Source organism: Vidua chalybeata, chromosome 9 (assembly GCF_026979565.1).
Source record: "Vidua chalybeata isolate OUT-0048 chromosome 9, bVidCha1 merged haplotype, whole genome shotgun sequence".
NCBI classification, from domain to species: Eukaryota; Metazoa; Chordata; class Aves; order Passeriformes; family Viduidae; genus Vidua; species Vidua chalybeata.
This window is the reverse complement of record NC_071538.1, coordinates 24,169,991-24,193,185: the sequence shown is the minus strand read 5'-3', so window position 1 is coordinate 24,193,185 and position 23,195 is coordinate 24,169,991. Positions and strand designations below refer to the sequence as shown.

Here is a 23,195-nt window from a genome sequence, read left to right as displayed (position 1 = left end):
GGAAGCAATAATTTTCTCTACTGCATCAGCACTGTTTATTCTAGATCAACCAGCAAAGAGGCATGGAAGTTTCTTTGGTACTGTTTAATGCTACCAAGTAGTAGTGTAATAAAATGCATAGTAATATGAAGACATGCAGTGTCCCTAAGAACTATCATGATTTTATTATTCTTTGTTGTTTTCTTTTTTTTTTCTTCTAAATAATTTTAACCCTCTGAAGATGTTTAAATGAAAGCCAGCCTTCACTAAATTTTCATCCTTTCATAATTTTTTCAATTGCAATGCATATTTTTCCCAGTTCAAAGCAATATTTCTCTGCTTTTAAATAGGAGGAAAAATAGATTTTGACAGTTTAATAATATTTTATTGCTTTCACTCTAGATAGATAAGAACAGATGGTTGCCTTGAGGAGTAGTTAAGCAGTGTATGTGCTATATGAAAAGTACATATTTTACAATTCAGTACCCTCCATAATAAGAAATGGTTTTTACAGAACACATTCACCTTCTGCATTTACCAGTATTTGCTTCTTCTTTAGAGATGTCTTCATATAAGAGTAATCTTATTTTGGTTAAAATAAAATCAAATGTGTTCATTAAAATTCAAAATTCTTCAGGGATAAGAACAGAAAGGAAAGACTGTTTTCAATATACAGCCTAAATCAACAGAATTGTTAAACCCCAGAAATACTTTGTCTATGCCCTATATTCAGAAGACAGAACTGGTGAAAGGATTTGTCATTTCTCTTTGAAACCTCCACTATTTGTTTGAAACTGGATTAGAACTGTAGCTGTCAGAAAGTCACTTGCTGCCCTGTTTGTGAAACATCTGAAGATAAGAACCCTCATCACAGAAATCATCATTCTCATTAGAATAGCAGATTTTGAAAAGCACTGACTTTGACTGGACCTTGGATGGGCTGCAGCTCGTTTCATGCCCAGCCTTCACTGGTGTTGCAGCTTCATAACCCAGGAGTAAAAAGGTCTTTGCTTGAGGTGGATCCCTCTCAGTGGAAGCTTTAGGTGCTTGTGCCAGCTACAACCCAACTAAGCCCCATGCAGACCCCTTTGCATGCAGATAAGGATGCAAATCATTCCAGATTTTGCTCCCTGACTTAAACCATTCAGATAAAATAAATTTCCTGCAAACTTTGGAGGACCATTAGGTAGCAGTAAAGCCTGGTTCTTCTGAATATTATTTCTACTGTATAAGGCAAATATTTTCTCATTTGTCTTAGGGGAATATTGGATTGATCCTAACCAGGGCTGTTCTGGAGACTCCTTCAAAGTATACTGCAATTTCACAGCAGGTGGGGAAACTTGCATCTACCCAGATAAGAAATCTGAAGGAGTAAGTACCAATCTGTGTTTTCAGTTGGCTGTTGACAGTTACTATTATGCTGTTACAATGTTAAACTAAACAGGATAATTACATTGCCACATTTTCATGTATCTGTCTTTCTAATTACATTTACATTTACATATATTTGAATGGAGCAGTAAAATGCTACGTAGAGTTAACAAATACCATTTTCAACTTCAAATAGGGAATCTGTGCACCTGCTTGCTAACATTTCAGCACATTTCAAAATGCAACACAGCTGAGCAGCCACTTACAGCACATGATCTAGTATTTGTCACCTAAAAGCTAAACCTTCCTGTGTTTCTCTTGTGGGTTCATTTATATCTATTTATTCCTATGCCAAGTAGATGTAAAGACTGTATTAACAGTGTCCTTACTCACTGTTATAGATTACATCTGCTGAGGCATATGGTATAGAGGAAGGCTTTCTGAAATCTTGCCTAAATGACAGGGATCTATTAGCATCAACACGTGTGAAAACTCATTTAGATACTTCACAGCAACAATTTATACCAGCAGCTTACCTGACTCTTAACAGATTACAACCATCTCCCTCAAATAGAATTAACTCTCTCTTGAATTCCATTTGAAGTCACTAATTTGAAGGCATTCTCTACAAGAAAAAACATTCTATTTCAGACCTTTAAAGTGGCTGAGATTTCAGGAAGAGCCATTCTTTATTATCTTTATTTATTATATTAAGTATTATTATTCTTTATTATTTGTCCCAAGTAATGCAAAACCTTCATATCTGTCAACACATGTTTCAAATACTTCTGTCTCTGCTGTTTGACCACACAGGTTAGAATTTCGTCGTGGCCAAAGGAGAACCCAGGATCTTGGTTTAGTGAATTTAAGCGAGGCAAACTTGTAAGTTGTCACTCCAATTATAACTGTATTCACAAATCAGGTCCATGTTTTCAGCAATCAGCAGATCACAGGGAATTTTATAAATATGTACATAATGAAAAGACCCCCAGTCCTTTGGCCCTACATATTACAGCAGCTACATGGGTCTCTTGCCCCTGGACAGCAGAAGCCTGGTCAGTATTATCCCACAGTGATCCCAGTGGTCACCTGCACAGCTGGTGGTGAGGATCTGGCCCCTGTCAGACACACCTCACCACCAAACCTTAGGAAAGCAGCTGGAGCACAGATCCCCCACTCCAGTCTAGGTTACTGGGAAAATACTGGGTATGCAGAGGTGAGGCTGCAGGCTGGCTAACTTTATGATTAACTAAAACCAGATTACCAAACAGATTCTGCTGCTTTACACTATAAGGTAGGAGGAATTCTCTCTTTCCCAGTAGAACGAAGCTGAGATATGTAATTCTTCACCCTAAATATACTGCTACATCATGAAAATTTATTTACTGAGTCATAGCTGTATTGACCTTTACTTCATAAAATGTTATGTGTTGGTTGATATTTTTATTAAGGGCAGTTACATGATTCTCTTTTGTCAACAATAATTTTGGTTTGCATCATACCAAAGAAAACAGATAAATATTCATCTAACTTTTTATATTTTCCAGCTTTCCTATTTGGATGTTGAAGGCAATTCCATTAATATGGTCCAAATGACATTCCTTAAACTACTGAGTGCCTCTGCCAGACAAAATTTCACTTACAACTGTCACCAGTCTGTGGCCTGGCACGACGCACCCTCTGACAGCTATGACAAAGCACTAAGGTTCTTAGGATCCAATGATGAAGAAATGTCTTATGACAACAATCCTTACATCAAAGCTCTCCACGATGGCTGTGCAGTAAGTAGAGCTTCAAAGAGTCTTTACAAAACCAACCTGTCATTTAAAGTAGAAATCAAACAAATCTATTTTTTCACAGCTTTCTTCTGAGACAAGCTTTGTAAACACTTCACTTGTCATATACTGATTTTTAGTAGCTTTTTAACCACAGTACACTAGTGCCATATTCAATTTTCACCTATGTACCAAAAAAGATATAACCACAAGCCAAGCAGCAGAAAGTGAATAAACTTGGAAAGGATGCAGGCTGTCAGCACCACTGTGCTGAAATCAGACTACCTGGTACTGTCTATGAGCACAGTATAAGGAAAGAGCAGAAGTAAAAAAGATAATGAGAGGAGGCAGCCTATAAGCAGAATATGCTGATACTAAAAATCAAGGTATACACAAATAGAATAGTTATCGAACACAACAAAACACATATCACATAAGTCTTATGTATGTACCCAAACATAGTGAATTAATTTAATAGTTTGATATGTGACTTGGTATTTCCTTGTCTTGTTTTGTGTATTCAAAGCCAGGTGAAGTTTGTGGATTTTGCTTTTCAGAATCCTCCTTTAGCTGAAACTCCCCAGAGCTGTCCAAGCATGCATCAGCTCTCTGAGCACTCCTCTTTCAGGGTCTCTGTGGGCATAGCAACTGTTACCACTTCTCAGAAATAGAACAGTCTCTATTGAACCCTTTGAAACCAAGACATCAAAAGAACAATGACAATTGAAGGTGCATTAATTTATTTGGGGTTTGATATAGGAGCATTCTGAAGGCAGTTTCTGAGCAGTCAGAGATACAGAATTAGAGACCTGAAAGTGCATATCCTGAAAGTGCCAGGATATACACCTGAGGTAGAGATGCAGCTCAGGAGGTGCAAAGCACCTCCTCTCAGCAGTGAGACTAATACACAACTGCTTCATGTCACCCTTTCTATGTGCCTTGTATTTTCATTTCACTTTTGTTATCCGCAGAGGATAAACGCAGAGCTCCAGAAAGAGCTGAAAGTTGCAACTGTCAGTAAACTGAGAATACTCAGGGCTGTCAGCTTGGATGCTCATCTCCAAGATCCTGGTATAGCTGAAAGGGGTCTCAGCAGATATGAGACCATCTAAAGGTAGTGCAGGGCTGATAAGTGATTTGATGACTGGGCTGAGTGATACATAGAGGAGCTAGAGAGTCTTCTTCAGGCAGCAAGGGTGTGCCTTCAAAGCTGGCTTCTAAGTGCAGCAGTTGACAGTCCTGTCAGAATGCTACTTTCTTAGATGCTCTAATAGTTTGTGAGCCAGTTACAGTATTTCTTCTTAGAAGTGGATCTTCTCCATTTCAGAACTAATTTGTGATTTTTTTCCACAGGAGATATGTGCACTGCTGTGAGAATATTACTCTTTATTAAATTGTATAGACATGAATTACAGCATTCTCTAAGAAACATGAAATAACTTAGATTATTTTTCTTTTGTAGGCCTACTTTAGTAAGTAAAAAACCTATGGGCCATCCTCCAACTAAAGTCAGAACATTCCATGTCACATTTTTAGAATTAAATCATAAGAAAATATAAGATTTAGGATTTGCAATATCTGGTGCACGACAGTGCAATCATTTAATAATTCTATGCTTCAGAGATAAAATGAAGACCTACAGCATGTTAAAGGCTGAGAGGTGTAACAGTTTGGGCTTTCTTCTTCTCTTTTTTAACAGTCAAGAAAGGGCTATGCAAAGACGGTGCTGGAAATCAACACGCCCAAAATAGACCAAGTGCCCATAGTTGATGTGATGATCAATGACTTTGGTGATCAGAACCAGAAGTTTGGATTTGAGGTCGGTCCTGTCTGCTTCCTTGGTTAAGCTTAAGACAAAATCAGATCAACACAAATGTTGCACTTTGGTGCTACCAACCCACTTCATGCCACATGCAAGTTTTGAATAAGGATGGCATAGAAAATGTCTTGCTGTGTATGTATGTCTTATCTAGAGAGTAATCATTGCCCTTGTAGGGCCAGAATCACATGACTTAAACTTATTTTGCAAAGATGCGGTGGCACAGACAGACAACATAGGGCTTACTTCAGGAACACCCCCTTTGGATTCCTCTGGTGCTGTAAAAAAAAAACAACGACAATGGTGCTCCTTCCATTACAACAAAGAGGTGTTTAGAAAGTGTTTAATATAAACTGTAATTATTCTATGTACAGTACTGTACTGTGATTTCTCTGTCCACTTCCGAAACTTGCATGTGTCTCTGAATTGCATCTGGCTCTTATTTTACAATTACAAACTACATTGTTGATACTGTGTATGTATTCTGAAAAAAATAAAACTGTAATTGCCAGTGAAGCCAATTCCATTTCTGATTAATAATAAAATCCCTTTGTATATATTGTTGTTGAAGAGCTTTGTTATTTGAAGTCGCCAGTAAAATTAAGGTGGCAGAACTGGAAGAGCTTGAGCAGCACACTCAAACAACTGCTTTCTGCTGATCACTCTGTGACAATGAATTTAGGTGATGAAATGAAAGCACTTTCAAAGGTGCTGTGTTCCATGGTGCTATACCTCAGACTTTTTATTTTCTATTCTAATTCCATAATTTCATAAGTTAACTGTATATACCTAAAATAAACAAGTTTATATTTTTAGGTGGGGAAAATATGTAAGAAAAAACCAAACTTCTGTGTAAGAGAACTTTTTAAAATCTGTGAAATAAATTAGTCATATGGTTTTCCTTTTTTTTAATCTCATCTGGATTTGTTTCCGTTGTGCTTATTTGGGCTACATAAATATAAAAACTGGATTTGAAACAGTTATTTATGGATTTTTGCAGTGTTTACTTAGATGTTTGTGTAAGCAATGATGGATGTTTGCTTCCTGAACTGGATACTAAAGGTTTCACAGAATAGTCTATACAATGTTTGCCCGTCCCATTAATATGAATTATTTTTCTTCCTGTTACTCCACCTGAAGGCCAGGGATGCAATATGTCTAGGTCATGTGATTCTACACAGTTGCTAAGCAACATACGCGGGACTGCTTCCTAAAGAGCTGTCTTTGACCCAAACTCATTTGACAATTCACTGTTCAAAGCTCACCAAAAAAACATCATGGTTTGGCCTTCCCTCTGAACATTTTATTGAGGTAGTTGGAAGTAGAAATTAAGTTTTAGCTTTACAACACAAATCCTTTTGTAATTATTTTTCATAATATATGTAAGACTTGAAAAGAAATGTTTGTTTCTATTTCTTATAAATTGTTAAATTAAATAGTACTAGTTTCTGCTGGCTCGTTTCCAACTGGTATTTTCTTATGCACGTTTATACATGTAAAAGTGAGATTCCAAAAGTCAACTTCTTGCTGTTCATATTTTCTTTTATTTTTGAACCAAAGTTTGTAACTGTCACCTCAAAGAGGGAAATACAAATTTTATTAATAAAATCATGTCTTGTTTATCTGGATTGGTCATTCTCTTATTTCATTGTTCAAAATGCACCCACTGTCATTACTATATAACTTTATTCTGCTTCCAGACCATCCGGGCTTGAAAAAAAGAAATGTTACTACATGTCCTGGCAAGCACTGGACAAGAGCACTGGGAAGAGAAGTGTTAACAGAGAGGGTGCTGATCTGGCCATTGGCTGTAGGCAGCAGGGATAAGTTCACACGTGGTTGGTATGGATTTATAGCTCCAGCAGTCCAGATAATACCATCAAACACAAGACAGGAGCCTGACACTCCTTCCCCAGCCACTCACAACTTACAGTGACTGTCCATTCCTCAGCCTTGTGCTTATCCTTGTAGGACTCCATCGGGTATGCAAATGATCCTATTTATTAATAGGAAATGGAACACAAGAATGAGACCAAGACTTAGAAAGTAGTGGAACACAAAATGTCCAGCATCTTGTTTTAGACTGTGGAACCAGAACCAGTGATGGGTCCAATGACATGACATATGCCTCCTTCTCCAAAGAACCTTCTCTCTTTTTAATCTGCTATTTGTTTTTCATGAACTCTGGCAATGTCTAAGTAAGATGTCAGGGCAGCTGCAATAAGTTTGGCAGAGAAGCAGCAATTTTTTCCTGCCCAAGGGGGCTGGGTTAAGTTAGGAGCTGACCTGTTCAAGCCTATCTAAAATACCTCCTCTTCTGAGTGCTTTAGGGTAAAAAAATAAAGGTGGTTGCAGTTTGGCAGTCAGGATTAGTCTGCAGCAGAATGTTGTTTCTAAGAATGCAATGATGTATTCAAGCAGCCAAATGAAACCAGATCTAGAATTAGTCCAAGCATCTTGCCAAGGTTTGTGTCAGCTACATCACAAAGGAGGAAATGAACTTGAGTCTTCTGCTCTTTTCAGCAAGGACCCATCTGGTTTATTCTTTAACCTTTCTTAAGGCCTTAACCATTTACCTTACTATTTATCCTCGTCATGAAAGCATCTCACCATTGCTTGTTATCTAACTCCTCTTTGTCCATTCTCTTTTTCAATCTGCTGCTCTTGTTCTCTCCAAGTTTCAGATTAAAGGGGGAAAAAATGTCATTATGTATTCTTCCCTTCAAGCAAAAATTATACTCTTGGTTTTCCCTTGAAAGAAGAAAACCAAATTAGCAGTGCTGAAAACCCAAACAAACAAACCAAAAGGGCACTTCAGAACAGAAAAAAGTTTCACATCAAAACTCACAAATTAGTCTTCCTACGAAAAAAGCTTCAGATTCTATAGTCAAATTCTAACAGCATAAAAACATAAAACCTCTGATTCATATGGTATTATAAAATACTTAGAAACAAATCAAACCACCAAAACTATGCAAGCCAAATTCCTCACTCAGCCAAACCTAAAATAAAACAGTTATCAATATTCTTCATACCCTAAATTAAAGACTTGTGAAATCACAAAAAGACTAAAATTGTTATTCGACATTTGGATTTTACATCTAGAAACAGAACTTGGATGTTCTGTGATCTTGAGGGTTCACTCTACCTAAACCTACCTAAAGACTGGGCAATTTGTTTTGAAAGTTTGCTTCAAGACCCTTTAAACAGAAAGCCATCCTGGAGATGGTTTCTTCACTGCAAACACAGATTGTGGTTGTGTTGCATGGAAATGGAGTAACTCAGCACGTGGGAAACCAAGCCCAAAAATACTCCAGACTGAGGAAATGTTCTGACCAGAATTACACAGAGTGTAATTGACTAGAGTGGCAGAAACTGCTCTGTGTGCATGAGTGGAGTTTCTTTGCCTCTCTCTCACCATGACTGTGCTCACCATGACTGGCACATCTTGTGGAAAACTTCATAAAATGCAATGAAGATATTTTTTTCCAGTCCAAGTGAGAGCCATTATAGCTAACATCAGTAGTCATCTTGTGACACAAAAAGGTACAAAGCTTCAAAGAATAAGGACACTGAGCTCCTTAAGATTCTTCCCCTTGGGAACAGCTTTGTTAATTTTAAAATTAATCTTCACTGCTAATGGCTGGAAGGAGAAGCCTTAATAGTCACTGGTTTTCTATTGCAAGCACACTCATTTTTCTGCGAAAGAACATCTTCTATTGTAGATGCACCAAAAAAAATTGAAAATTACAAAGATGGGATATTAAATGTCATGTCTATTATATTTACCTGGAAACATGTCTTATTTGTGTTCCTTTTGAAAGCATATAAATTATCAGAGGCTCATTGTTAGTGCAGTGAAAAGCAATGCCAAGATTATTGCCAAGGAGTAGATTGCTCTAAAGCTATTTATACATTTTGTTTTCAATAAAAACATTGAAGATTAATACAGTGAGGAAGGCTGCAAGCTTACAGATATTCTGACACTCTGCTCTAGCCAAGACTGGCCTTGTTTCCTTCTCAGCTCTGTGAATAAAGGCCCTGTTCTAATGAGAGAGGATGCAGCCAAAGCCCACAATGGACATGTTTTGTCTAGGTTGTCCAGGGAGCTTTGGCAAACCTTGACTTTGTTTCCAATATCTCAAGGGGGGAAGAAGTGATCTCCATCAAAACACACCTATTTTCACTAAGACAGACAAGAATTGTTAAAAACTCAGCAGTGGGACTGGGATCTAAGTGCCTCCTCTGCTCCCTATTATAATCTAAGAAATTGGGGTTTTTAACATCAAAAAGTCAATGTAGCTAAATCTTGCTGAAGCATGAAAGAACTCCAGCTTGCACTGTGATTAAAATGTGGATGAAAATTAAAAATTCAGTCCATCCAATAAGATGCTGGACAGAAACCAAATTAATTCTTTTCTAGCCCCAGAAGTTCTCTAAACTGGATCTTCTGTTGTGTTTTCAATGGTTAAATAAAAGAACCTTTCTGAGTTCACAGGACTAGGACAAGGCCGCCCAGAGGTCATCTTAATAATCAGGAATGAACACAGGAGCCTCATACTCAGCTCCCCTCTCACCTGAAATATTTCACAGCCAGAGATCTTGAAAATGGCCTTAGTCCCTGTGGGCTGCAGTAGTGCAAAGCCACTGAGTCATGGCCTCAGAGGCCCAGCCTGAAAGTTCTGAAGTTCCCCAGCACAAGTTAAAAGTAAACATAGCTACAGCAGAGCCATAAAGCTGAGTTTTTAAATTAAAAATGTTAACTAAATGAGGAGACTCAGGATGTGACTAACAAAATAAAACCATTACACTATAATTGTTTCTGAAACAGAAATAATGATTTCTTATTTGTTAGTTTACTCAGAATGTTACTCAGAAAGCCCATACAAGTCAGCCAGGGTATATCATGGAGCTGCATGACTTCTAGAGAAGGTCCTCCTCATTACAGCAGGAAAGTATATTATAAGTGGAATGAGAGGTGGAAAGATTTAGAATGAAGTTGTTTTTACAGACATAAAAGCTTTTCTCTGTCAAATATTAACTAAAAAAAAAAAAAAAAAAAGGTAAGGTTTTATTTCTATCCTTATAGTCTCTTGAGCCTGGGCCTTTGTTTTGTTACAATATTATCTCAATGGCAGCTCAGGTGAGAAAGTAGCTGTGCTTTGTGGTCCTGGTGCCCAAATTAGCTCACAAAATAAAATAGCACAATGTCAGGGCTCAGGTTCTGAAAAATGCATAAAAAGATAATCTTCCTAATATTCACTATTCAGTAACTTTCTGATTTGGATGTATAGGGATCACTTATCCCTTTGTCATTCCTCAGAAGGATTTTAGAAATATCCACTTTGCTCTAAGCCTGCAGAGTTGTTCAGTGCACAGATATTAAGATCAAAGTTGTTTACTGTTAGAAAGAACCAAAAATGGAATTTTAATTTGTTAAAACTTTCCACAGCACTCCAAATTCTGAAAAGAACAAAGAACATTTCACCTTCCAACTTCTCCCCCTTTTTTAATTGTGATGTTTCCATTTGAAATAATGAGATGTTTTTGTCCAAACTCATTGAAAGTATTTGATTGATAGAAGGACATCCCTCAAATTGGTACCCTCACCAAGACTGTTTTTGCATGTGCTGGGAGACAAGAGATTAGTACAATACTAACAGTGGAATAAAGGCACCTCTAGAAGAGAAAGGCACAATAAAATAGTTCTCAATGTGTAACAGAAAGGAGGAAAATGTAGTAGGGGAGTAAAGAGGAAATAAGAAAGCAGGGGGGAACTTGCTTCCCTCAACAAAGGGCAGGAGGGTGAGAAATCTTTATGGGCAGTCTGGGAGCATCCCATGTGATTGCTGCTTCTGCAGGGCTCAGGTTCGTTTCTCATAGTCAATGCAAAGGCAGGGTGCACTGGCCCCATAGTGGGGAGGCAGAAGAAAAACTGGTCTATAAAAAACACACCTGAAGAGCAGCAAAGATTGCAAGCCTGTGTGGGAAACACCTGCAGCACTGCCTGCAGCCACATCCCTGTGCCTCACTCTCAGACACTCCTGACACTGCCTCCTCTGCAGGATCTCTATTCTTGTGGAGCAGCCACATTTTGCTGGGACACTGGAAAGCGCAGGAGATCTGAAGAGGGGGAAGAGATGTTGAACTTTTAAGGCGAAGAGAGAATGGATGATGGGGGAGGGTGAGCAGGCTCAGAAATCAATATACTACCATACTGCCAGACTCATAAAATATAAAGCCTGTATGGACCATCTAGATTAGGAACAGGCAATTTCTGTGTCCTTTTTCTACCACAGAGAAGCATAGAGACCAGGCAGCACTGAGAGCTGTTTCTGAAAGGAAAGTCAGATAAAAAGAATGGGGAGATCAGCTCACACTGCTGACCCTTTGAAACCTCTCTCTGCCCTTTAAAATTGACCTATTTCATTTTTTGAACACATTGACCTCAAACCAAAGCCACAATATCATGATGAACCACATTTGACCTATCATCACATCTTCCCATGAAAATATTTCTGAAAAAAACAATAAAAATATTTTAAATGGACAGTCCACATGAACTGAGGATAGCTGAAAATGTTCCTGATTAAATGATTCTTGACTATTTCAATGCATTATGCAGTTTTGCATGTGTGCATTCATTTTTCACGTTTTGCATAATCTTTCTGATGACTGTATGCACATGTGTACCATGGAGAAACAGCAGTGAGCCAATGTGATTACTCATTAAACTTAATGAGAAGGTTAGAATTATCTACTATAAAACTAAGAAGAAAGCAAAATTACAAATTTAAAAGCTAACTAAGGGCTGAAACATATGCAAGTACAATTACTTAATACCCTCCTAACATGCAGAACAATAAATATATCATATAGATATACAGCAAATTTGGATGCATGTTACCCAAGTGCAACTCAGCTGTGATGGTGTATGAAATGATACATTTAACTCTAATCAGACACATAACTGAGAGGAAGCAAAACCACAAAGTATTTAAGTGCTGTCTTGCAACACTGGAATATTTTTGATAGCCAAATAGCATTCTGCCCTTCTCTGTTTAAACACAGTGAAGGAAGACGGAGCTTGGTCTCTGTAAATAAATGCAGGGTGACTCCTACACACAGAGGTCAGGGCTGTAACAACACAGCAAAAAACAGAAAAGGATGAAGCCCAGGGCCTGCAAACAATTTATGTGTGACAAGGGAGAGTTACAGAGGAAGATGACCATAGCTGAGGGATCATAAAACCATAAGGCATCCTGAATTCAGAAGGACTCATAAGGATCATCCAAGACCAGCTCTGCACAGGCCCATCACCAAGAGTCACACCATCTTCCTGAGAGCATTGTCCAAGCACCTCCTGAGCTCTGCCAGCCTTGGTGCTGTGACCCTTGGGAGCCTGTTCCAGTGCCCAAACACCCTCTGGGGGAAAAACATTTGCCTCTGCCTAATATCTAACCTGAGCCTCTTCTCAGCTTCACATGAGTTACCTGAGTCCTACTAGTGGTCACCAGAGAGAGATATCAATGCCTGCCCCTCCATTTCTGCCTGTGAGGAAGTTGTGGACTGCCCTGAGGTCTCACCTGTGTCTCCTTCACACTTACCAAGCCAAGTGACCTCAGCTGCTCCTGATATGGCTTCCCCTCAAGGCCCTTCACTGTCTTGGTAGCTCTCCAATAGGTTTAAATCTTTCTTCTATTGTAGCACCCAAAACTTGCACTCAAGGTGACACTTACAGTTCTTACTTACTTATTTACTCCAGGAAAAACTCAAAAGCCCTTCTTTAAGAGGTGGCTTTAAGGATGCTTTTAGATGTTTGTTCTGACCAAAACTCCCTGCAGAGTTTGGCACTTCCAGCAGCAGCCCCCAGGTGACCACTCAGGGCCCATGGGCCCAGCCTGAGGGGGCTGTGCTCTGCCAGGTGGTTCCAAAGCCCACAAGGTGACTTTGAGCCCATGTGTGTGTCAAAAGACACACACGTCCACCTACCCCTAGCTGAAACCCAACATTATCTTTTTGTCAGGAATTTCCCTCCCCTCAATTCTCATTTCTCCTAAAAGCATCATATTAAAAATGTACCACTCCCAGCACCCACAGAGTTTTATGCATGTGAGGTAGATTCACATTCAGTTGTTACCTCTTCAAAGGCATAATTAAGGTTAAAAAAAAAAAAACCAAACCAACAAAATCTCAAACCCCACCAAATACAAACATTGCCCTCTCTTCCTCCAAACCTCTGAGTGCACGTGCTCCTGCCCATGGTACTCACAGGGCAATGGCACTCGGACCTTTCTCCCTGTCACACCATGCAAAATGCTTTCCATGAGTTAGCACCACTCTGGGGGTCATCCTCTCCAGAGGTTGATGTCTGCAACCTGAGGTGAGAGACCTTTTCATAGTGATGGAACAAAAAGGGTTTATTTTCTTTACCCAGGTGTTTCTTGGTAGAATGGGCTGCAAAACCTGAGTGGCTGTGAGAATTCAAAACAGCAGGCATGCAAAGGCAATATTTAAACAACTCTATAAATGAGCCAGGGATGTGTGTCATTGGTTTTGAAGCACTGTCTAAAGAGTTTTTACACTGAAAACACTTCTGTTGAGACATGAGTCATATTAAGCAGCTTTGTGACAGATACAGTAGCTCCTCTTTCATGCAATTTCTTTCTCTGAAAGCTTTGATTGAGAACTAAGCCACATTAAGGGTTTAGTGATTGAGCCTGGAAGCTTCCTTCAGTAAACTCCTTCCTGAATTAATTGCTGGAGCTCATCACCCATAATAATATTTTCAGAATCTTTCCCCTATTATCTTCCTCTGTCAGGTTAAATTCATCTTTTTGATGTGACACACATTAAACACTGTAAAAGAGGAACAAAAGTTTCACTACTCAATAGGGAGAAGCAGCACAGTGCTGTTAGTGTCCACAGGTCTGCTTTTGCACTTGGTGAAATATGAAGGACATTTCAGCAGAATTTTAAAGATTAACAGTTGAAAACAAAGGATTCCCTTGCCCACAGTCCATCACCTTTAAGGACCATGGGAAGAATTCTTCTACATTCACAACTTTAGGATGTTTCTATGCAAGATGTACAACAAACTGAGAGACTTGCACCAGTCTTACACATAGACAAGCATCAAATTATCAGTTGTGGTTTCGACTAGGCTCTCTTCCCCTGGTTCCCCTTAGCTGTGAATTGTCTTAGGCTGAAGGTATCCTATAGAAACAAGTGGAATGGTAAGTCTTGCTCAAAAAACACAGCTGCCAGGCAGGCAGGTGGGAATTGCAAATTAAAACACTCCTGAGCAGGGCAGAACTCCAGGCCATGGCAAATTCTTAAATTAACAAACGTGCAAACCATGCAGTTTCACTTGCTAGGCACTGCTGCTATGGGGATTGCAAAAAAAAGTCTTACCCTTAATGAGCTAGGATCCAGTTATGCAGGAAATGCAAAGACACATTTTAAACACCTAGGGATAAAAGGAGAGAAAGGTTAAGACAGCCTTGATCTGTATCCCATCTGAAAATAAATGCAAATTCTCTCTCTGGCAGATGCTTTTAGAACACTTGGAAAAAACCAAACCCACAAAAAATATTTTTCTCTAATGCTTTCATGAAAATACTAATGAATTGAAAAATACTAATGAATTGAAGAAAATTGCTTGAGCTGTAAATATAGATGATGTATCTTACAGGTGTCCAAAAGTTTTAAAGCAAATCAAAGTAAACTTTTTCAGTAGGCTCAGACTTCCTGTACATAGGTGTAATACATTTGGTTTTTCAACTCCTTAAAAGCTTTTATATGACATTTGGAAAAAAATATCCCTTCAGTCAATAAGACATTGTAAATACATGACAGTATAAAACATACAAAATATACTTTAATAGACTTTAGTCACGTAAAAATAAGTTTATATGAAGATAAAAATACAGTCTCTCTTCACTGCTGTGAACCACATATAAATACCCTTGGTCTAATTTCACAGAACTTCCATGTTTTGTGATGGTATCAAATCAAGACTGCAGAGAGCTGAAGGCTGATACCAGGTTAAGTGAAAGGGAATCAGAGCCATTCTGCTTTTCTGACAGCCATTATGGTAATGTGATCAGTACCTTGACAGATGCTAAGAAGAATCATTTTGCTGATTGACTTTTCTTCAAACCTAAGGCTGTGGGCAATCAAAGAAAATATGAACATCTGGCTGAGCCTTTGATTGCCATGCTCACTGATATAGTGCACCCAAATAAGCAACAATTAGTACAGCTTGTGTCAAAAGACCCATCAGCTAATTCAAATTAAGTCAGGAAAATTAAATCCAATTGGTATTCATGCATATTTGTATGCAAAGGTTAAATATGATTCTTCTGCATTACATTATCCTTTATTTACAAGGGAAAAACATGCAAAGTTTTGTGGTTTAAGCAAATATTTTCAAAAGCCTTTTGACTTCTTAAAGCCAAACTTCTGGTAAAACTCTGTATGCTTTCAAAGGACATATTCAATCTAATAAACATAAAAATGTGGTGGCTTTCCCAAGTTCATATTCCTCACTTCTTAAAAAATATCACAAATTTGGACAAGTTATTCATAGGCGTTTTGTCAGTAGCAATTACAGTAATGCAGAACTGACATGTAGGTAAATTCACTAGCTAAGAGACTGGCCAAGATAACTACCTGTAGTAAGAAAGAAAAATCTGAAAGCTGAAGACTAATTTCCTCATGTTTTTGCTTGATTCTAAGTCTAAAACCCTGGGAATATGTACTTTCTTAAAAAAAAAAATAGCTTTCCTGTTGGGATTCTATTTATGGTAACAGTAAATTAGGTTGCATGAGAACCTGAGATTAAAACTAATCAAAGGCAAAAGACAAGTTGTGTGCCTAATTTTTTAAAAAGAGAAATTTAGAAAACAAAGTCAAATTGATTTTTTATTTAATTTTAGCTCCTTGCAGTAAATAAACTTCAGTCATTGTGTGACAGATATTGTTTCCAAGTTAAGCTGTTAAAATTTTATTTGTAACTTGGGTGTGAAATCTTGGGTTTTTTCTTAAAAAATAGTGACAGACTCTCTGGCTGAGGTGCTATCTGTGCTCAGCTAACTAGAAGTGAAATTTACTGTAATCTCACTTAAATCTCAGTTATCTTAATCTTACCTGACTAAAATCCTATTGCAAAATCCCTGGATTTCTGCAACTCATTCAGATGTGTTTATCTAAAGCCCAGCACAAACCAGTGTATCTCAGACTACACAGGGGACAGGGTCACACTGGCAGCCCCAGCTGCAGCTTTGCTCCTGGACTGGGGTCACATTGCACCTGTAGCCACCTCTCCTGAGGGCCCAGTGTTGTCAGAGCCAGGGAGCCTCAGAGCAGAGCTGGGAATAACTTAAATACTGATAGAGCAGAAGAGGGACCATGTCACAGGAGAAGGTTGGGTGAGTCAGCCCATTGGCTGGGAATCACACACTGCATTATCAGCTGCCACTGATGCCAAGCACCTGCTACGGTCTTATTTTTCTTAGGGTTCCCTTTGTTTTGATGACAAGAAAGGTTTTCCTAATCACTGATTCAAACGCTCTTGAGAACAATCAGATCAATTAATTAGAAAACCGTTACTATGGTGCCTTAATAAATAAAGAGTTAGTTTGTGATCCATAACTTCAAACAGTCTATTAGCAGCTGTTTTCTTGAAGTTCTTTCCTTTAAAATACTAATATCTCTTATACATCCATCTTCTGATTCAGAGGCTAAGAGTTCTTCTACTAGTATTACCTTTAGAAATATAGTTGATGGAAAATCCCCTAGGTAGTCTAATGATATGGTCCAGTTACTCTCAAGTGCACAGGCCCTTTATAAATGCTACTCAAAAATCAATATCAATCCTTCAGTGCCTTCAAAAGATGTGGAGTAAGGGCCATAATAATGGTGATTGCCTCCAGCAAATAACTGCTCAGTGATTATACTGCAGTGGCCTGAAAGTCCAAATCCCTCTCAATAACTTTCAAAATGGATGCATGCTGGGAAATGTAAAATCATCCCAAGCATACAGGTCAGTAGCTGCACTTTCTAGTCAAGTACCTACTTATTTACTGTGTTGCTCTCTTATTATTGACATAAGATTTTGGAGAAGTCTGCTAAAAAAAAAGGTAAGCTGCAAACCAGTAGGTCAGCATTTCAGACATGTTCAGCACAGCAAAGAGTACTGTGCACCACAGGAGAATCAGCTGGAAGCTCCTCCCTTTGTCTGTTTTATTTAGGAATCTGAAAATAGACTAAGGAGAATACAATTTCAAAGACCATGGTAGTAGGGAAAAAATCACTCCAAGTGTAAACAACAAAGCAGCATTCATAGTTACAACCCCTGATATTTATTCTCTGAGTAAAGCAGCTGCTTGCTTGCAGTCAGGAACAGGGGAATACTTAGCAAAATCTGTAGTAGTGTTACTTACTTTACCACTAAGACTCTGAATGTAATGTCATGGCATTTGCCTGGAGTTCAAGCTTCCATGGTTTGCACATGAGAAGGTCTCAGTGGACAGGATCAGAAGCTCAGCACAGGTCAGGTGTAGCAGCCATTGCTTTGTCTCTCCACACAGTCAGCTGCACCACTGGACTAAGAGACTGGCTACAAGTCACCCAAAGCCCAAGCTGCCTTAGGGCATTATCTTCTGCATGCTGACGCTGAATCAAAATTAGCCAACCAACCAAAATGGTTTGCCAAGACATCAGGGTTTCCTTAAAGTCTGCTCTTTGGTTGAATCCATGCTTGACCCACGTGTACAATTCACTCTCAAAAATAAAAGACATGACAAAGTTCTCTCTCTCCAGAGAATTCTTGGCAAATGAGTGCTCCATCTTTCCTAAGACAGGAAGTCCTTGCCATACAGAATAGACAACCTTGCTACATTTACCCTTCACCCTAACAAAACTTGTAAGTAAAAATACTGGAAAAAATTGTCCATATACACACATAGATCTATTACCGTGATGTTACTTCCTACAAGACACAATGAATTCTATAATAATAAAAAAAAATTGGAATTTGAAAGACAGTGGTGTTTTTGTATGTTAAAACCAGAAGTACAAAATAAAGATTGAAGAAGAACTCCCAAATTTTTACCTTTTTAATCCTGCACTGGATTTAAAATATTTTTATTTCAACCATCTCTCAAATATTAAAGTTTATTTTCTACCAGTATTCCTACCAATTCAAATGTCTTAGCAAGTTCTGGAAAACCAACCTTTTTTGCAGACATGCTGTACCATCATGTTGAGTTCTAGAGCTCCATTAACCATAATAAAATCTTTCTTGTGTGTTTTCCCTGCATGTATAATATACTGTTTGTATGAATGCCTATCACAACTGGAAATATATTGTGCCATCTAGCAGCTGACAGCTCAAGCAATGCATAAATATTAGAATAGAGAAAAGCTTAGTATGATTTCAGAGCCAGTTTAATTGAAAATTCTCTGAACTGGCCACTGTCTTTGTGCCATCTGTTTTCATAGGACATTCTGGTAGCTGAGGGGGTTTTTATTTCAAAAACTCCAAAAACAAATGTTATGGCCAAATATATTCTCTGCAATAAGCATTAGGTAGTGAAATAAATTAGACTAAGCACATACCCAGGAGTAAAATTTAGGTTTTACAGGCATGAGTGTTACCAGAGGTATCAGACTCAGGGAACCCATTATGATTTAGACCTTAGTGATATGACAATAATAAGATACCTTAAGCAAGCTGTTGGCTGAATCAATCAAGTTAATCTCAACTGTGTGTTAGTGAAGTCATTTTATCCACATAAGTTGATTTTAGTCCATTAAGACAGCCCTTTTACTTCACAGTGTGTATAATCATTATGTTTTCCTTCCTTCATTTGTCTTCATTCAAAAGAGCACTCAACCACCTTGGTCCTTATTGCCATTAACAAGATTGTGGTTTACCTTAATACAGTGTCAAATGAAGTCACAAAGAGTCATGTGGATGACAGCAAGAGAAACTGCATCAAGGTTACTATGTAGGTGAGAAATATAAATGAGGGATGAAATGCAATTTAAGCAAACAAATGTGCCATTGCAGATACACAGTTCCTGAAGCAGCTGTACAGGACTCTTCCTTCACTTTTAATTCTTGCAATGGGATTGAAAATCAGAAGAAATTACAATTGTTAAGCAATGAGGAAATAGCAGATATTTTTACTAAAGCTGTATTTCAGTGAAATTATTACCTTTTACTGACAAGACAAGCATTATAAAACAGAGAGAGTTAACTACATGAGCATCTTAAAAGTCTGTGTATTAAAGCTCAAAAGTTCATTTGGCAGAGACTAATAAGCCTAAAAGCTTTCTAGTTCATTTTAACACCTTCTGTTTTACTCCTTATTGCTGGCATTGATGTTCAGTTATTATAGTAGTATCTGATCATATTTACAAACCCTTGCTACTTTTCTTCCTTAGAGACCTCATTTGAATCAGTTCTGAATATCTAGCAGATGTTCAAGATACTGAGTTCTTAGAAAGGTGCACGACTCTTTAAATACCATGTGAAGCACTGCTACAATCTCTAACTACTGTGCTTAAAAAGTGAACTATTCCTTGAAGACACTATCTCATATAAGTACCTGGTGCTGGTTTTATCCTCTGAACCAGCTTGTGCTGATCATGGAGGATTCAGGATCCCAGACCAGACTAATCCCACACTGTATCCCAAGCTGTACAAAGTCCCTGTGTTAATTTTGTGCCCAGCACTTATGCTCAACATTTCCAGCACTACTTTTAACATAGCAGTCTTTTACTATTGAGTCCTTGGCTTCCAGTGTTTGGTAGAAAAAGAAATGTGACTGCTGAGGCCAAAGTGTATGGATGGGAGAGGATGGTTTTGCCTTTTACAGTACTGATCTTAGTAAGTTTTAAAATGCACACTCAAGGGAATATGCTAATTTGACTGAGTACTCCTCACTTCACTAAAGAATCAACTTTTATCAGCATCTCAGGTTTGCTCCCCAGCTCTTGTGTGAAATGAACTCATGGGGGCTGTGCACAGCTAATAAGTCTAGTGGCTTTTTAGAAGCAAAGTGGTTTGTCACTGTGCAGCAGCATATGACCTGCTGAGGTCAGATCAGATGCAGATTTGTTTCAGAAACACTTAGAATTTTCATTTTCTCTGAAATTAAAAGTAAAAATGTCTGCAGGATCAGAAATATCTTCATTAAGGATGGGTAATGGGTATGTATTTATGTACTCCTTTGTGTACACCTTAATCTTCTTCCACATTAGCCATAGGGGAGTTAATCAGATGCTCAAAGTGAACTTCAGTGAACATGTAGGAGCAGCAGGTATGTCAGAAGAAATCACTCATCTCTCTCTGGCATAGCAGTCACATTATGAGTGTGGATACAGAGCTGAGAGGAGTGAGAGTGATGCTATCCAAACTCAGAATGTCTTGATCCATCAGCAGGGTCAAAAAATCAAACCTAATCTGCTAAACTGCTAATTGTTGAACTAATGTGTTTTCAGTGTGTATATTTACAGGTACCTGCCTTGCCAAATTCCCCCACCAATGTGTGTCACCAATAGCTAACCCCAGTACTGCCACTGCAGCTGCACCTCCGAAGAATCTTGGCCTATTCTGCTCTCTGAGGAGAGAGGAAAAGCATCAACATGACATCCCACTCCCCTTGAAATCTCACCAAATCAGGAACAAGTTCATGCAGGACAGCTTGCTCTGATTCTGTCAGTGTTTACACTTAAGGCAAAAAGGGCCTGACTCTGATGACTAATGGTACAAGGACACAGATGTATAAAACTGCATCAACTAAAAAGAAACATCTACTTTTATATATTAATACAAGAATATAATCAGGAATCTGAAAACTCTTTTTTGTTCTTCTCAAATTAGATTACACATATATCATTATAGTCATATTTTTATGGATATGTGGAAAAGAACATGTATTACTGATCTTCAAATCAACCCTCAGCTTGACAGCCTAGACCAATGTATTATCCAGACCTCTATTTCTCATTCTGTTTCAACTGTCACAAAGAATTTTTTTGTTATAAATAGGAACTCTCCAACAACAACAGAAAATAAGATACAGGCAGCCACCTTGCAATGCACCTGTTCTCAAAATTCTCTTTGCTTTTTAAAGAACTCCGAGTTTCCAGGCTGCTTGCATGAATAGCAAACTCATCTCGTGGAGTATTTGTAATGAAGTGAGATCAACTATTTACAATGTTTCCTGGTGGACACAGAGGTGACATAAATTACAGATTAATTAACATCTGGACACAGACTATAATTTAACTGCAAAACAAGCACACAAGTGGCTTGCCACCACTTTTTGAAGTCCATTTTAGTTCTAATACTGGGTTAAAAAAAAAAAAAAGTCTTGACTGGAAGATTCTCCAGTTTTTCTTTATGGATATAGAATAATTGAGAAATTGCAAAAAAAGCCCACCATACTCTTAAATTACAGTTTCAGATGCCCAGGATTCTAACAATTTTTTTTTAACCCAGAGGGTACCTTTGAAAGTCATAAATGTCACTGAGATTCCCCTGTTGTGAAGACAGGTAAGGACTGGGTGTCTGAAGTCATTGTTAGGCCCTGAGAGACTTACATTCATTGCAGGTGTAGGTTTTGTTGAAGTACACAAGCAAGCCTTGGGAGCAGCACATGCTGGGGAGGTGTCCTTAGGCCAGCAGTAATTAGCTCCCCTAAGAATCCTGTAGCCACGAGGTGCCGTTAGCATTAGGAAATGTACTGCACTTTGAAGATGTAAAAGGATTTCAAAGAGTTCACTGGTACCAGATTATCCACTACACTGGGATTTCTGCATTACTGTTTTCAACTCTTATTATATAATTATAAATAGATATTCAGACAAATTTGTAAAGTTATTTTTGATAACAGGTTACTGCACTTATTACTCAAAATCCCAAAACTTATGTTTCACTAGGAATGCCCCTTTTGTGTAAGGAAACAAAAATTTGTTTTCATTTATTAAGGACCCTTAAAACCTGTTCATTTCTCTTTTTTCCACTTGTTTACTCCTCGAAAAAAGTTTGTGGTCTGTATAAAAGAACAGAATTCTTTGAAGTAACTCATGTTTTGTTCCCTGATGATACTGCAAGATTCAATGAAAAAAAAACCCAAAAAAACACAGAAGGATTTTGTCAGGTTTTGATAACAGGACAACAGAACAGAAATGTAAGCAGCAAAAGGCTTTCTTTTACTCCAAAAGCTCAAGATTAACATCAAAGTGATAATCAAAAAATCAAGCTGAAGGGGAGTCACATAGACATCAGAAAAAAATGTTTTCTCAAGGAAGGTAATGCTGCTCAGGGACAAGTTGTTCAGTAAGAACACCTCAGAGGTATTCGAAACTCAGCAAAACAAGGCCAGCACTGAGCACCACCTCAGCTGGGGGCCTGGAGCTGATAACTCCCAGAGGACCTTTCCAAGCAAAAGTTCTACTGCAGTTACTGAAACTACCCAAGAACCATCTAAGAAAAGAGATTATAGGATTTTAATTAAAAGGTTAAATATGGTAAACCCCCTAAATATAGAAATAAGGCCAAATTTTGAAATCCTAATGCAAATAGAGCAAAGCTTCGAATAAGGAAACATACGCATCCCTCAAACCCACACTGTAATTTAGGGCTTTTCACTATGTTGTACATACTAAATTAAAGTAAGGACCCACACTTTTTTTCCTTTCAAGTCATCCTAACAGGAATCAGACACATTTATTCTATGACAGCAAGAGTCTGTGGACAGACAAAGTATTTACTAAAAGTTACCTATATAATGTCACCTGCATTCAAAAATAAACATGTAATTTTACAATAGAAATCCGTTAAAGGTAAGTACTATCACTTCAACTTACTTACACTTCATATAAGATTTTCCTTCCCAAAATTTCACCTTCAAGACTTCAAACTGTAATAAAAAATTTTCTTTTATTTTCCCTGTTCAGCACTGCTTAGACTCAGGCATTCAACTCAACAATTAATGCTAGCAGGGTTTGTAACTGGCTGGTTAGGCTGCCTGTTCTGCAAGTAAAAATTTATAGAAATATAAATAAATATATTAAATTCCTCTCTAATACTTGGATCACTGTATTCCCAACAGGCAAGAAACTGATACTTTATTCTATCATCCTGAGAGCACATGTCATTGTAGACAAGCTAAAGAGAGAACCCAGCAAGAAACCCAGCTTCCCTTCCTCATAAGTACATGCCCAACCACCTT

General features: G+C 38.1%; 1 protein-coding gene and 1 long non-coding RNA gene across 10 annotated transcripts in view; one reads left to right on the top strand and one right to left on the bottom strand.

Moving 5' to 3' along the window:
* COL11A1 (collagen type XI alpha 1 chain) overlaps positions 1–6,572 on the top strand; it is a 131,754-nt gene extending 125,182 nt beyond the window's left edge. For all 5 annotated transcript variants that reach the window (XM_053949936.1, XM_053949938.1, XM_053949935.1 and 2 more), the window contains 4 exons: positions 1,238–1,350; positions 2,164–2,232; positions 2,898–3,131; positions 4,825–6,572. In XM_053949936.1, the coding sequence (XP_053805911.1) occupies positions 1,238–1,350; positions 2,164–2,232; positions 2,898–3,131; positions 4,825–4,971 (563 nt within the window). In that variant the 3' untranslated portion in view covers positions 4,972–6,572. The remainder of the gene's footprint in view (positions 1–1,237; positions 1,351–2,163; positions 2,233–2,897; positions 3,132–4,824) is intronic.
* LOC128791963 (uncharacterized) overlaps positions 1–23,195 on the bottom strand; it is a 155,633-nt gene that overhangs the window by 2,459 nt on the left and 129,979 nt on the right. For 4 of the 5 annotated variants that reach the window (XR_008432251.1, XR_008432250.1, XR_008432253.1 and 1 more), the window contains 2 exons: positions 14,359–14,413; positions 1,887–1,975 (listed from right to left, as the gene is read on the bottom strand). This is a non-coding gene — a long non-coding RNA (uncharacterized LOC128791963). The remainder of the gene's footprint in view (positions 1–1,886; positions 1,976–14,358; positions 14,414–23,195) is intronic. The other variant, XR_008432254.1, reaches the window with a different exon arrangement.